The sequence below is a fragment of the Numenius arquata genome, chromosome 19, assembly GCF_964106895.1.
Source record: "Numenius arquata chromosome 19, bNumArq3.hap1.1, whole genome shotgun sequence".
Classification (NCBI taxonomy): Eukaryota; Metazoa; Chordata; class Aves; order Charadriiformes; family Scolopacidae; genus Numenius; species Numenius arquata.
Window position 1 is genome coordinate 11,541,135 of NC_133594.1, and position 15,225 is coordinate 11,556,359.

Sequence of the window (15,225 nt, forward strand, 5' to 3'; positions counted from 1 at the left end):
CCTGAGGAGGCTGCATGCGGCTCAGCCCTGCACGGCACGGGCCAGCCAACGTGTCAGCCTCTGAATATTGCTCTTCCCTCTCCCTGTCAGGTGAAATTAAAAAAAAAGGGAGCCTTCTTTTTTGGAGTGTAATCTTCCGCCTGCGACAAGAAGCCACGTAAACTGATAAATTGCAGATTAAACGAGTGCCACACTCCACTTCAGTCCCTGGCTGTTAATTCCCCTGTTGTGCAATTCCCCGCTCTCAGGGCCTGTCAATTCCAGCTAATCGCAGGAGGCACTAAAACACTCTGCCCTGACAGCCCCAGATCAAGAAACCCCTGACTCCTAGCTCAGGTGGATTGCATGCATCACTTATGCACAAATCAGCAATATGCCAGCAGGGAGGAATTATGTCCGATGACAGCCCAGACATGAGGTACATATTGCAGAGCCGGCGAGCCCCAGCCGCCGTGACAGATTGCAGCGTGGGGCTGCGCGCTGGTGCGGGAGCGGCTCCCGGCTGCACCGTCCCCCAGCACACCCGGCGCTTATGCCATGGAGCCACCGGCATCGCGCCTGTGCCACTGCGGGATGGGGCAGCACCAAACCCTGTCCCTCTCCCCAGCCCCAACCCTGTCCCCATCCCCTGCAGAGCCATTGCGGGGGTGAAGGGTACCCCGGGCTGGTGCGGTTGTGGGGCAGGACGATGGAGATGGGGAGGGCACGGGGCTGGGAGGGCACTGTGGGCACACAGGGTGTCTCACCTGGGGAGGGGGGTGACAAGACAGCCCCACTCTGCCCACACTGCAGCGGGGAAAGCCCCGCTCAGCCCAGTCCTGGCTCTGTTTTAACATTTAACTTGCCTTACTCTGTGATCCTGAAAAGCCTAAATTAATGACAGCCTTGCAGTTGCTCATTAATAATTGCTTCATTACTGTATGCGATTGCATTCTCCTGACAATAATGGTGTTTGCTGGTGTATTTCTAATTATCTGGCATTTCAGGTCCCTAATAGAGCCCCAGCGCTCCCCAATGGGAAACCCTCCTCTGCAGTGGGGAGCACAGCCCAGCTCGCCAGCGGCCCCGACGCCTCCCTGCAGTACGTGTGCTCCTTCCTTGGCACTTCCTGGAAGAGACCTGAATCCACCGGTGATGTCCCATGCAGGATTCGGGGGCACCGCGCCGGCTGGTTGCTGAGACCCTCCATGCTGGGGCCCAGATCAGCCACTTCCCCCTGTTGCACACCTGATGCTCGTGCAAAAGCCAATTTGAGAGCAATGATGGGGAGCGAGTGGTGCAGGAGCTCTGCTGAGCAGGGCAGGCACCGCACCGTGGCGGGAGGTGCTCAGCGTGGCCACACCATGGCGGCCCCATGGCCATGGCAGCCCCGGCACCGTCTCACGGGGGAGCAGAGCCCAGCGGGAGGTGCCGGAAACCTCGTCGGGTGCCCACGGTCAGGGCTTTTCGCTCAGGGCTGCCCCGGCCAGGGCCACGCTGCTGCCGGCAGCGGCTGCGCTCACGGCAGGAATGCGAGTGCCATTCGGCAGCTCCTCGGAGAAATTCATCAGGCGGCGGCACTGGGGGAATCGTGGCACCGTCCCCGCACTCGCGGCACGGAAATGACCACTTGTGCCCCAGTTTAGCCCCTGCCGCCGGCTCGGAGCGTGTGCTGCCCCCGCGCTCCCCACCTGGGGAGGGGGCTCATTTGTAGTTAAAAATCTATTGTGACTTGTCAGAAAAATGAATAAATGAGCACATTATTTTTTCATTTTGGAGCTCAGCATCTGTTTGTCTAATCAAGAAAGAGAACTGGGAAAGTCAACCAGGGCTGACGCACACATTTTATTTAACTTTTCCTCTGTCAAAGGAGTTTAAATGTGTAATGAACAGGCCATGGTGATTTGAAATATAATCCCATTACTCTGATGAGATTACCAAGGCTGTGAGAGTTCACAAATCATGCTTAGGGTTTTTAGAGCGAACAACACCCTGTTGAGATTTTTTTTTTTTTTTTTTTTTTGCATTTAAGCAGAGGTGTGTGGGGAGAATAAAACATGACAGTGCTTAACCCTTGGTGCGACAGCAGCGGGGGCCGTGCATGGGGCCAGCCCTCCCCGTGCCTCGGCTGCGCGGTGGCCCCGGCTGCAGGCACCTCCGCAGTGCCGGGGAGCAGCACCCCCCTGGAGTGTGGGCACCTCCCGCGGGCCCTGCACGGCTTGTGTGCCCACACATCTCCGTCCTCGTTGCCGTTCTTGTCCCGGCATCGCACCAGGGAGGCTGCACTGGGGTGTGATTTAAGGGGCATTAATTTTAGCAGCAGCACCCAATACCACACGCTGCCGCAGCAGCGCATTTCCATGAAATTCATGGGCCCATTACAAACATGTCTCCATAAATAACTCCCCCCATTAATCTCAGGGCTGCACCCAGGGCTGCACCATGGTTTTCACCTGCTGGTCCTGGTGCGGGGTGGGTGCAGCCCACGCTCCCAACCGGGTCCCAGCCCTGCCACGGCGACGGAGGGGCAGCTGCAGAAGCCCCTGGGATGCTCCAGGCTCCCACCAGCCCGAACCCAGAGGAGCCTCTGGCTCGAACGGCTCCTCCTGCAGCTCACGGCAAATCCCTGTGGGGACCTGGGAGAGCTCAGGTCAGGCCAGACCCCCAGTGCTCTCCCCTTGGGTGCAGCAGGGCCTGGGTGTCCTCTGTTAAAAGGTCGCTCTTTACTGTCCCAACACTGATAAAACCAAGGTAGTGGCGAGGGCTCGTCTCCGCACGCTGGGCTCGCTGCAGCTGCAGCAGCCTTGGCCATCCCTCACTGACTGCCTGCTCCTGAGCAGGCAAAGCCGCTCATCGGCTATTTTATTCTTTCATGACTCTCCTAGACAAATGCTCAACCACCCTCGGCACGCAATGTATGACCTCGGGGTCTCACCACAAAGGTCACCATCTCCCCTGGTGGATTCAGGACCCTCTAAGCAGCGTTTTTTTGTGCAAAGCCAAACAAGATGGGCAGCCAGCAGCCGGCTGTGAGCAGCACCGGCTGCTGCAGGCGTCTGGGCTGAGACCAGCCCGTGGGTATGAGCCCCCCGGGGCTCCGGTGCTGCGAGGGGAACCACCGCTCTGTGCGTGCGCTCCCCAGCTCACACTGGGTCCGTGCTCCTGACTTCTTGCAAGCATACGCTCTGCTCCATGAGGAGTAATCCACCGTAAAACTTCAAGTGCACACGTCAGCCAGGTCCCCTTCTGACAGCAGAAGAGAAAATTCAGAAAAACTCTGATGCCTCCAAGAGCTACCGAGGCTCGTCAGTGAGAAGCCATCCTGGCCACGTGAGCCACAGCCACCCTCTTCTCCCGAAGCCCAGGAACAATGCATGGAAGGAACAGCTTGCTTTTCTGACCCAGTTGAATGCCCATCTGAATCAATTAAATCTACAACTACCGGGGAAAGACCAGCCCGTGATGGATCTGTGTTCAGCTGCGCACAGATTGCATCCATGAGCTCTGATTTAACTCTTTCAGCAAACACTAAATAGTTGAAATGTCTGTGCTGAGGGAGAGGCTGTTCGGCCCTTGCAAAGCCGGACATTTCCAGAATTTAAGGTTTCCTCCACACCCTGTACTCAGCTGGATCTGATTTTTGAAAGTAAATTAACTCTTTCAGAGCAAATAGACTCATTCCAGGCTCCACACCCTGCCGGCTCCCCATCAAGCCCTGGGAGCATCCTCCGGCAGCGTGTCCCATCCCTGCCGCCCTGTCCCTGCTCCCCGGGGACACGCTGCGTGGCCCCGCTCCGGGGAGACTGCACTAAAAATAAAGCAAGTGGAAGGTGATTTATGAGATGGTGTAAACGCACGTGGTCCGGCAAGTGACTGCGTGCCCCCAAACCTTACCACAGTTTAGACAGCAGAGATTTCTTTATTATATGAATCTTAAGGCCTCACTGGAAGCAAAATATGCACGGATTGAATACCTACTGATATAATGTAATAAATGAATGTAGGTGGGTGGCAACAGCATTATGGCCATGGAAACAAGCAGGAGACTTCTGTCGTTTCTGATACCAAAGTAGGCAATCTTTTACTTCAGTTAAAAAGAATTGAAACTAGGTGGCAAAAGAACATTCACATAACAACTTTAATGTTAAATAGTTCACAAAGTTGGTTAAAGGAGTCATTTACATTGCATTATTTGAAGGGTCTTTCCCCATTGCATCTGTGCTGCATTTGCGCATATAAAATATTAAAAAATTTAATATCATACTATAAAATATTGTTTCTCTTGCTTTGCAGATATTGTGGAAGACTGTACAGTGCAGACCGGCCCCCGCAGTGCGGGCAGAGCTCCCCTCCCGAGGGCACTGGCTCTGGGAGGGCTAAACCTTTAAAAACCAAGAAGTTAAATGCAACAGGTAAGTGACACACAGACCTCTCCGCCTTAGTGTTTATTCCTAAACTACGTGTTAAGGCTCAGGAAGTTTTCTCTGTACAAAAGCAAGGTAGGACACTGTCGGAGGTCACGCTGCGGCAGACGGGGCTGGGCCCTGCAGCCCCCGCTGTGGGCAAACCCCTCTGGGGACCGGGGGCATTTTCTTGCTCCAGAGCCCGCAGCAGCAGCACAGGGAGCTCCAGCTTCCATCAACCACCTGGAGAGATTTATGAAAGACACCTCTGGTGAACTGAACCAAAACCGCAGCTCTGGTTCCCAGTCATCCCACTCATGTGTTCCCTGATGTATTAAGGACGGACAAGGCCAAAATAGTTACAAATCCCAGTACAAAGTAGGTCTTAATGTTTATTTTTAAATAATAATATTAAGAAAAGGTGAAGGCATTTCTCAGTCCTCAGGTGTGAGCTGTCTCAGAGAGGAGGAGCGGGTCCCGGGCGGCCGTGGCAGGAGGATGCTCTCCCTTCCGCCGCGGATACGCCGCTGTGGTTCCCACACACCGTGCCGACTACAGCAATAACTTCCAATAACACGTATGCAAAGCTGAAAAGCACAGTTAAATAAAAATATTTTTGAACAAAACAAACCACAACAGACTTGACTGTCTCAACGCTTCTTCACAAATCGGCTCCCCTGCGATGGCTGCTGTTCCCTGGCTCACGGTTGCCTCCTGCACTTCAGCAACAGAAGTGAAACCATCTGGGACTGCAGCCTCCCCCCAAAAGAACTGTGCATCATATGGACCTTGAAAAAGATTACATCTGTTTATTAATAGTAAAAATGGATACATTTGTCCTACATTTTGTTTTTAGAAATTTGATCATGTCACAAGCAATACCTGTGTGTACGTGGGTGTATTACAGATGTATATAATTTATTTTAACCAGGCTGTGAAATAATATGTAATCACATCTCTTCTTGTGATTGTACATAATACAGTAATTAAATGATGCCAGTCTACGTCATTCTCTTATTTCTAATCAAAGGAACCTGATGCGTAACAGTCTTCTTTCCGGCTGATATGGCTCTTTATTTTTGTCACAGGGGAGACTTCCCATCACCAACGAGGGATAATCTTCCAACCGTGAGAGTCGGGATAATTCAGATTTCTTCCCCGGCTGCTCCCGCCCGTTGGCAGCAGGAACCCCGCAGTCCTGGCTCCCACCGGTCTCGGGCGGTGGGGAGCGTCTCCTCCTCCGAGGTGGGCAGACAGGCTCTCCTCCGGGCTGGCCTTACTGCTGTCCCGATTTCTTCTCCTTCTGGAAGCTAAAGCTTGTTCTCCTGCTCAGCTTTCTTTGTTTCTGAGCAAAATAATCTGCTCTGGCTGTGCTTGCTCGCGACTCTAGAATATAGTTAACCTGCAAAGACATGAAACGGTATTTAATTTTGTCAGTGGGAGAGCCCGGGGAGGGCAAGGACCCTCACACCACCCAGGAGACGAGGCTTCAGCGGAACTGGCCCAGTGGGCCAGCAACAGGACGGCAGAGAGAGCCCAGAGCTCCTCAGAGCCCCACTCGGCACCCACTGCCTTCCCTCCGCTCGGTGCCGGGTGCCGCGGGCTCTCAGCGTCCCCCTCCCTCGACACCCAAACCTCCGGCGAAGGCAGCAAGACCCGTGGTGCTGGCCTGATACAGTAATGGGCTTCAATAAAAGACTTTATCAGCTTCAATAAAAATAATTCTTTCGTTACGATGTTTGCACACTCAGCTAATCTCATAGTTTCCTTGTGTTTTGGCACATTTTACTTGATGAAAGCATTTTTAAATGATATTTAACAAGCCTGCTATTCTCTAAATTTATTATCTCCAGTGCTTTGTGATAATCACATAGATAATTTTAATGGAAGGTTAATGCAAGAATCAAAAAGATAAAAATGCCCTTTGGTCTGCCATTAGCTGGTTAATACGCTGTGGCTTAAAACTTGCACAATTTTATGCACTGTAGAGTGTTTCACTTTCATTGCATATTACAGCTTAAGGCATAAAAATATAGGGAATTTTCATGGTCAATAAAGCCTCAGTCTTTCTCACTTGATCATGTAAAAAGCCTAATTTGAAAAGTCTGATTTCTCTGCATCTCCCAACGCTGACGGAATTGAAAACAAACTGGTAACTTATGCACGAAACCAGAAAATGTTCTATTTAAACAATATGCAGCTTAAGACAAAAAGTACTGTTCAGTAATATTTCTCTCTTGAATATTCATGTTATTCATAACAAACCTTTTTTTTTTAACCTTTTTTTATGACCAGTCTCAGATGTGTCAAGTGCTCTGGATTACAATAGCTTATTTAAGATAAAGTAGGAACAAAAGAGAAGATAAAGTAGGAACAAAAGAATTGGCCTAACAATTCACAAACTAAGTAGAAAACCCCCAAAATACATTCATCTTCTATGTTATTAATAAGAATCATTTTATCGTAGTCAGTTATTTAGCAATCCTCTAAATTCCACATAGAAAATAAAAGCAAACCTGACAGATGGCTTGCCAAGATTGCGGCTTTTTAAATTTTGAGTTGCTATGAAATATTAGCTTGTGGAAAATTAAGTTTACTCTTCCAAGAGCGTTACAAAAATTTGTTTCGGAAAGTAAGTCGATATGTGTATGTGCTGAGACACGAGAAAAGCAAATAATTCTGATAAAGTATCAGGTTGGGGAAAAAAGTAGCCTTTTTGCTCTGTACAGCTGCCCGCGTTCGGCCCCGCGCCTCCGGATGGGGAAACTACCTGGACACAATAAAATTTGGTAGTTTCCTATAAAATTCCACAGAAAATTGGTGTCTCTATTAACTAGAAACAAGCATAAAAGGAAGTATTATCCACAAACAGGCAGTCTGCTGCATGGCAGTTCGAAAAAATAAAATAAAATTTATTTTATCCCTGATAAAATAATAGGGACCAAGAGAGTATCCTGGAAAGTTAAATACACCTTAGTGGTCCTCGGGAACCGCACCATTCAGTATTTCCAGAGCCTCTTGAACACCTCCATGTCTAACAAGTGGTAAAAACCCAGGATTTTGGGTCCCCGTTAAAGTTTAATACTCACCTTCAGTACAATTTCATTGACAGTAGCAGCATCTGATTCAAAGTAAAGGTGTTTGTAGTCATGATTGCTTAGATATGTAAGTTTAAATATTGCATGACCTGCGAAGACAAGAAAAAAAACTGTTCAGAATATTCCTGTAAAGTTTCAGTGGAGCTTGTGTGCCTGACAGAAGAAAAACACAGATGGTGATCTTAGCATACCATCAGCACAACAGAAGGAAGTAATGAAACGCTGACAGGCTTCTCATGTCATTTCAATTTAAGGCAAGTGGTGGCTTACAGGAGCAGCTGAACTCTAGTCAATAAAGTTGGTTTTTCCCATCGCATCCCCACTGCAGGAAACGCAGAGATCTATCAAACGGCTAGTTAGCTCCGCTCAGCCCACGACCGCACTTCAGCCGAACTACCGCGTTAGGACTACTTCATGTCACTATTCACTGTATAATCATCACGTGCAGAAGGTAAGGGCTATATTTAAAATAAAAGGCCAATTAAGCCCAGAATCGTCACGCCAACAACCTCAGCCCAAAACACCACCCAAACCCACCCAGTTGCTGAGGGCCAAGGGAAACCCCATCGCGGTAAAACACACCAGGACGCAGCAGCGGTGCTATGAGCAGGGACTCGCGCCCGGGAATCTCACTTCCTACAAGCAGGACCACCAAAATTAAAGTGAAACTGTAATTTCTACCTGCGTAGCACTTTGCTGGCGGGGATGGCTCTAATTTACATAAAGGTCTCTATGCGGAACATGGAATGAGGCAAAATATCCTTCACTTGTATGGATGTTCATGGCTTCAAAATTAAAATTAAACCTATTCCACACATTATACTTTTCCACCAGTTTTTCTCATAACTTATTCAGTTCAAAGGTCGAAGTTAGCAACCTGTAAAGTAACAGCCGCGTTGCTGTAAATTCAGGTCCTTCCTGGAGGAAAGCTAATGTGAAAACTTATTTACATTATCTAATTCTCTGGATTTCCAAAAAGTGACTGATATATGCTCAGATCTGTGGCCAGAAAATTTGAGATGTGAGTATTTTATTGTGGCATGTTAATTAAACACCATTATGATGCACTAATCTGGAATATAAATCCTATATTGAAAAATTGGCTAATAATAATAATAAAAAACCCCTTTAAATCATTTGATAAATGATGCCTTGGTGGTACTAAAAATGCGGGAATTCCGAGCCGGGAGCTCATCAGCATGTTAATGCATGCACGCCTGGCTCGGCTTGGGACTGAATTCAGCATCTTTATGATTCCAAAGTGCCCGAGCAGCGTTCCTGGGGACAGGACACGGCACCGCGCCACACCAGCCACCACAGCTTTCCCTGGACATCTGGTATTACACACAGTTACAGACACTGATTACTGAAAATGAAAATTAAAATGGTACAAAACACGGTCAGAATCAGAATCATGGAATGGTTTGGGTTGGAAGGTACCTTAAAGCCCCCCCAGTGCCACCCCCTGCCCTGGGCAGGGACACCTCCCACCAGAGCAGGTTGCTCCGAGCCCCATCCAGCCTGGCCTTGAACCCCTCCAGGGATGGGGCAGCCACAGCAGGGCCTGGGTCGGGCGCAGGGAGCAGAGACCCAGGGCTCTGCTGCACCCCCCGCAGCGGCAGCGCACAGAACCAGAGTGAAATATTAGTATGAAAATTAAGCGAGATCACAGCCTCCATCATGCCTGATGAAGAAACCCTCCCCAGTACCCCCATCTTTCTTCTAAACTGGTGATTTACTCCTTTCCGGCAGAAGTATTTGTACAGCTGACGGAAGCAGAACGCAGAACTTTATTTCGAGCACTTGTTTTAGGATTGTGAGGAGTCAGCTCTTTTGATGACAATTAGAGCCACAGCTGCCAATAACAATCCCAACGTGCCCCGGAGCAGGAGGCAGAGCTCACCCTGCTCCCGCAGGGAGCCCAGCACTGCCCGGTGCCATGCCAGCGCCACGCTCCCGCTCCGGCACAGCCCAGCTCCGGCACAGGCCCACGCCGTGATTTAGTGGAAAGAGGCTGAGAAGACTTTTCTTGGGAAAGCCCCATTACAGCATTATGTTTATGTGCGCCGTGTCCACATTACACTATTTGCTGCATGAAATATGAGTTCATTGAAATCGTAACTGGCACTTTGCTCTGCTACTTCTCCAGCCAGATGGAATTTATGAATTGTGAGATTGATTTCCATTTCCAAGAGTGCTTAAATACACGACGTACCTCTTTCCAATGGAGCACCACCCTTGGCAATTCAGAGATCAATAGGAACTTCAGCGGTTCTATATTTCCATAAAAGAATATCTGGTAACAAACAGCAGCAGCTCAAGTGGCGTCTACCGCACATGGTGGTAGAATTAAAACAAATGCAGATCTTGCACGAATGGGTTCATTACCGTGACTCCTACACCCACAACGGTTTGGTGTCTGTTAGCTGCGGGTCTGAACACACGCGTTCAAGTCCAGCAAACGCCAGCGCGTCTGTCTCTGCCCTGCTCCGGGGCCAGGCAGAGGAGTATCTAACGTCAGCCTCCGCAGCGGATGGCGAGGGTGAGCTGAACAGGGGGAAACTTCAGTATTTTGCAATCAGAATTAATCAGCTGTGCGATGGAAAATGCAGGTTACTCCCAGCTATGTTTATCTGTTAAAACATTTATGGATGGCAAATGAAACGACAGAAGCTCATCTGTCAACACAGGCTTTTGTCGTGCTGTAGGAGAGCTCACAAACCCGGGCGGGTTTCGTGCCACTGTTCTGTCCCGCACCAGCCCCGCTCCTGCCGTGCCCCCCAACCCGCACCGGGTCACCCCACTGCGACAGCCGGGAACCCACATCATCCCCGGGGTGCCCTCTGCCCTCAGCTCCCAGCGCTGATAAATCTTCCCTGGCCCGGGCACACTAATAGGCTCCTGCGCGGTTACACCTGCAGGAACACCGACAGCAGCCTCGGGCGGGGGGCAAGATGCTACTTCACGGGAAGTTCAGCGAGGAGGGCTCATTTACTCTTCCAGCGCTATGTCTTCAATTCAGTCGTTTGGCACATCTCCTAATTTTTAACATTAGTATCCTGCCAAAAAAGCGGAGGCAGAGGCTAGTTACGGCACGTCCAACCCTCCCTCCAAACCCACCAGACGCTCCCGTCTCTCCTCTGCCCGTCGCAGGTTGGTGGGACTGACCTGGTGCTGCCTCCGCCCAGCGCTTCCCCCCCCGGCTCTCAGCAATTCTGCAGGTGAGAAATCCTGCTGAATTACAGCTTCCAGAATTACTGACTAAAATGTGCTCATACAGTCATTGGTAAATCTTGGGCTAATTTCTGCAAGTTGCAATCTTGGGAAAATACACAAAAACTTTGCAGTCCACCATGCTTCACTTGATACAGGTGAAAAAAATGTTCACTTTTTCATCTAAGTAATAAAGTCTTTTTATCAGAGGCTAAAAAATACACTTTTTGCCTGGAAAACATTGGAAAGATGTGAATTTGCACAAGAAAAGATGATTCTTTTTACCAAATCTGCCAAGACTAGAAAGAGTTTTACTTCTTCCTCTCCCATCCTCCAGTTGTGACTGCATCAAAACCCTCTCTTTTGCCAATGCCAGTCTTTAAAACACAGAATTAAATCACTAATTAGATGGAGGATGAAAAGAATATTCATGAATTGGACAAAACAGAAAATAAACACTGGGAAATGCAAATTTATGTTAATTTTTCAATATACCTTGATGATTGCTTTGTCATTACAGGGCCATAAGGCAGAAGTCAACAATGAAGAGTTATTAGTGGAATAAATAGCTAAAGACCTCGCTGAAGAACAAAACACTTATGGGCATCATTTGCCATCATCACAGGTTTTCACCATTTCAGAAACTGTTACTACCAAAGGGTCAAACCCTGAAGCCTCTTCTCATAGAGTCCCAGGCTACAAAGAATTAAACTAGTAAAAAGGCAAGGAATGATGACAATAAAATACACACAAGCAATGTTTCTGTCCAAAGGCAAATTTACTTCAAACACTGCAAGAAATGGGGTAACCTCTGCTCACCGACCATTGCTACATTTGATCTAAAAGCCTGGGGAGGGACTCTGCTGTTTGATACCCACATGTGCTACCTCAAAAATGATGCTGTGACCCTGGAGCAGGGCCTGAAGGTCCTACAAAAAATAAAGTGTTGCATCATCATCAAAACACACATCTGGACAATCTCTAACAGAGATCTCTCACAGATCTCAATCTGTGAGAAAACTCACAAGTTTTCTTCTAGGGGGATGTCACGAGCTGCACCGCAGGGACACGGTACCGAGCTCGGTTAGTGACACAGACTGAACAGGAATGTTGTCCTGAGTGTAAAAGTGGGGTTAAGCCCATTTTACGCAAGCGATACTTATCCGAGAGGTACTTCTTTCAGAGGTGATGTCTCCTTCAGACGTAGTGACACAACCAAAGTTGTGGATGAAATCCTGACCCCACCAGTGAGCTCAGCCTGCCACCACCTACCTGTGATCGGTCTCCTTCAAATCACGGCACTGCCGAAGTGGGGACAAATTATATGAATGTTAAGGAAAAAAACCAATAGTTGTGGTCCTGCTGGCTTGCCCCATTCTCTGAGGGAGCAGCATATTTCATGATCACTTTTCCTACAACTCAGGTCTTTATATTCTACTGAAGCTTATTATAAAACATTGCCATTAGTGGATGTCTTGTTTCCAGATGTCCCGAAAGCAGAGTTGCAATTAAGTGCTGCATACATCCACTTTTATGTCAAATTGTGGTAACTATTCACACATCTGGATTTTTTTTCCCCAAAGCCTTTTGTTTCTTCTTCAAATTATTATCAAAGGCAGAATACTAATAAAGATTTTTGCAAGAACGGTGAAAATTGAGGTAGAACTGGGGGTTGCCCAAAACCTCTTCACCAGCAACCTTGTTTGGGAAAAAAGATGATAAATAAATCAAAATGCACTAAACAGTGTTTCCACATGGCAATCGCCTCCTTCATTGCGTCTGCACCTCATCAATCACGCCATTGTCTGCTTGAAAGGCGAGCCTTGTAAATGTCATATCCACTCAAGCCCAAGGAGAAGCGAATCAAAATGCAGCAAGGAGTTTTAATTGGATAGTGTAATTAAACTAAAAAACCCCAGCAGAATAGCTTTGACAGGATAGATGAAGACCCCTTTTAATAGGGCTACAAAACATATTTGTTAAAAGGATGAGGCAATGCGCACGCCTGATTGTGCTCCAGAGGACTTTTACGAGAAGGCTGTTTGATGGGGATGGGTTAATGCGCTGCCGCCCGGCCGGGGGGTGGGAGAGCCCAGTGTCCCCCTGTCCCTCGGGCCATGGGGCTCCCCTCCTGCCAGACTCCCTCCCTGGGCGAGCATGTTGCAGGAGCTGACGCCAAACCCCCGAGGCTGCTCGCCAAGTCCCCGACAACTCCAGCATCACTGAGGCTCAGGCTGCATCCCCAACACCCCTGGCATTGCTGGGGCTTGGGCTGTCCCCCCAACACCTCTGGCATCACCGGGGCTCGGGTGCCCCCCAGCCCGGCGTGATCCAGCCCTGCCACAGAAAAGGGGGAAGGCAGCAAAGCCCTGCACCATCTGTGCCACCGCTGCTCTCCCTCCGAGGCACCCACCTGCTCGGCAAACACACGTCCAACACACTCGGACTCGTCTCTCTGTTACACGCTTCGAGATTTCTTCCACTCCCTGCCCGAACTTTTTCTCAGCTGAACCCATTTTTTTACCTCTTGATCAGAATCTGCGATTAGTCTCCTATCAAGTACGAATTTTCCTCTGTTATTTCACACACCGCGTTATTCACAGCGGGAGCTTGAGTATTAGGAAGTACCACACAATATTTTGTGCACCATTTGCAGAGCACACGGATAATTGTTGCCTTTCTGCTCTGCCTCCACTGCAGGGCTCTGAGCAAACGTGCAACATCTCTATTTAAGCTCCCCGAGCAGCAGGAATCCATGCCTTCCCAATGCTTTCTGTGTGTTTTTAGTCCTTTCACAACCCAATAATGAATTCATTAAATTAGTATTACCCAATGTGCATAATCTGGAGGAACTGGATACTGAATTAAAACATCAAATACCTTTAGCTTTAAATGAAAACTACATAAAAGCGTTTCAGGCATCACTTTGGCTATCACTTACAGCCAGTATGAATACTGCTAGAAAAGCTATTTTCGTGCAGATGTGGAATTCAATGGGAAAGACTGACTCGTGTAGCAACATCAATCAAAACGTCGGCTCCGCTGGCAGCTCCCGACAGTAAGGCAGGTTCAAAGGTCACAGGATAAAGAAAAAGCCAAGCTCTGGTTCAGCTCTAATATCTCCTCGCTAGAAGTCTTGCAAAGGTACCTACCCCCCTTCTGTACCAGGCGGCTTTCATTAATCTTCTTGCCATCTTTTTTAACTAGTCATGCAGAACCGCTCGATAGCGAGACATATAATGGGGAGGCCCTGTGCCTATTACCAGGTTAACACTCTGTTAAGCCCCAGTGCAACAATGGAATAAGAATTTAAAGGAAATCTTAAGCTGCAGGGTGCAAAGCAGGCAATTAAATTACAAACCGAAGTTACCGGCGTACTCCGTGACCTACAGAACACCTTTGTTTAGACTACCTTAATATTGAGGATATTTTGACCTAGCAACCGAGATGTATCTGCTTCATTAAAACAACAAAAAAGCAGAAACGGGATCACAGAGAACGTTTCTTCACTGTTTCAAGTAAATTATCAAATCAATCCCATTTCTGCAGCTATCGTAAAATACACATGAATGGACTTAGCCCACGTATTTGGAAAACCGCACGTCTGCCCAAGTGATGAGCCCCAGACCTGCCCGTGCTCTGCTCGCCCCTCCATGCACCAGCTCCGGGCTCCCGTGGCACGATGCCGGGGTGGCCTGGTAGCCCTGGCCCTGGGGGGGATGGCCACCACGCGTCCATCACAGCCATGCTCAGTCCATAGAGCACTTTGTAAAAAGGCAGCGGTCAGTGACACTGAAGTTTCTCTCTTGTCCAAGTAATGTAAGAGACATTAACAGAATCAGATTTCCTTTAAATTACACTATTGCAAAGGGATATAATTGTATTAAATGTATTATGTTGCTTCCTTAAGACTTTATATTATGTACACTTAATTGAGATACAAAGCTCTTTTCAGCTATAAAAATGACAACTACTTTATTAAGGCTTAAATCTTATTTCTCAATGATAGGATGCTTCCTTTCAAGATTCAAAACATTCAGAATCTCTCGTGATAATCAGACGGAACCTGATTTAAACAAGCCGTTTATACACAGTGTCTTCAGGTTCTAATGGCATTTGATCGAGCCAGCAGGGCCATTACCTCTTCCCTCTGTCTAAATTCAGGGAGTCTGATCTAATTTACAAATAAAAATTCAAATGCTGACCCAGGCCTACTACAAGGGCAAACAAAAATCATCAGCCGTTCCTGCCTTCAATACCCACACTAACGGCAAATTAGAAGCCAAAGCTTTCTGTTTTCATTTTCTGTTCCCACCGAATGGGGCTCCAAGTTCTGCGCATTCACGGCACAGGGAACCTTCAGCCCCTCCACAACGACCCCGAGTCTGTCCCTAAATGTTGACAACACGTCACCTCGGCAGAGGGTGAGTCCTTTAGCACTCACACGAGTGCCACTAAAGCTTCACTGCGAACCTGGCTTTCCAGAGAAAACTAACAGAAAATAAGCCTGAGCTCTCCACTATATTGATAAG

At 48.3% G+C, this 15,225-nt stretch overlaps 1 protein-coding gene across 4 annotated transcripts in view; it reads right to left on the reverse strand.

The window, feature by feature from the left end:
* Positions 1 to 4,749: 4,749 nt before the first annotated feature.
* Positions 4,750 to 15,225, reverse strand: part of MAPKAP1 (MAPK associated protein 1) — an 88,042-nt gene continuing 77,566 nt past the window's right edge. For all 4 annotated transcript variants that reach the window (XM_074161218.1, XM_074161219.1, XM_074161217.1 and 1 more), the window contains 2 exons: positions 7,472 to 7,569; positions 4,750 to 5,784 (listed from right to left, as the gene is read on the reverse strand). In XM_074161218.1, coding sequence (XP_074017319.1) covers positions 5,659 to 5,784; positions 7,472 to 7,569 — 224 coding nt within the window. In that variant the 3' untranslated portion in view covers positions 4,750 to 5,658. The remainder of the gene's footprint in view (positions 5,785 to 7,471; positions 7,570 to 15,225) is intronic.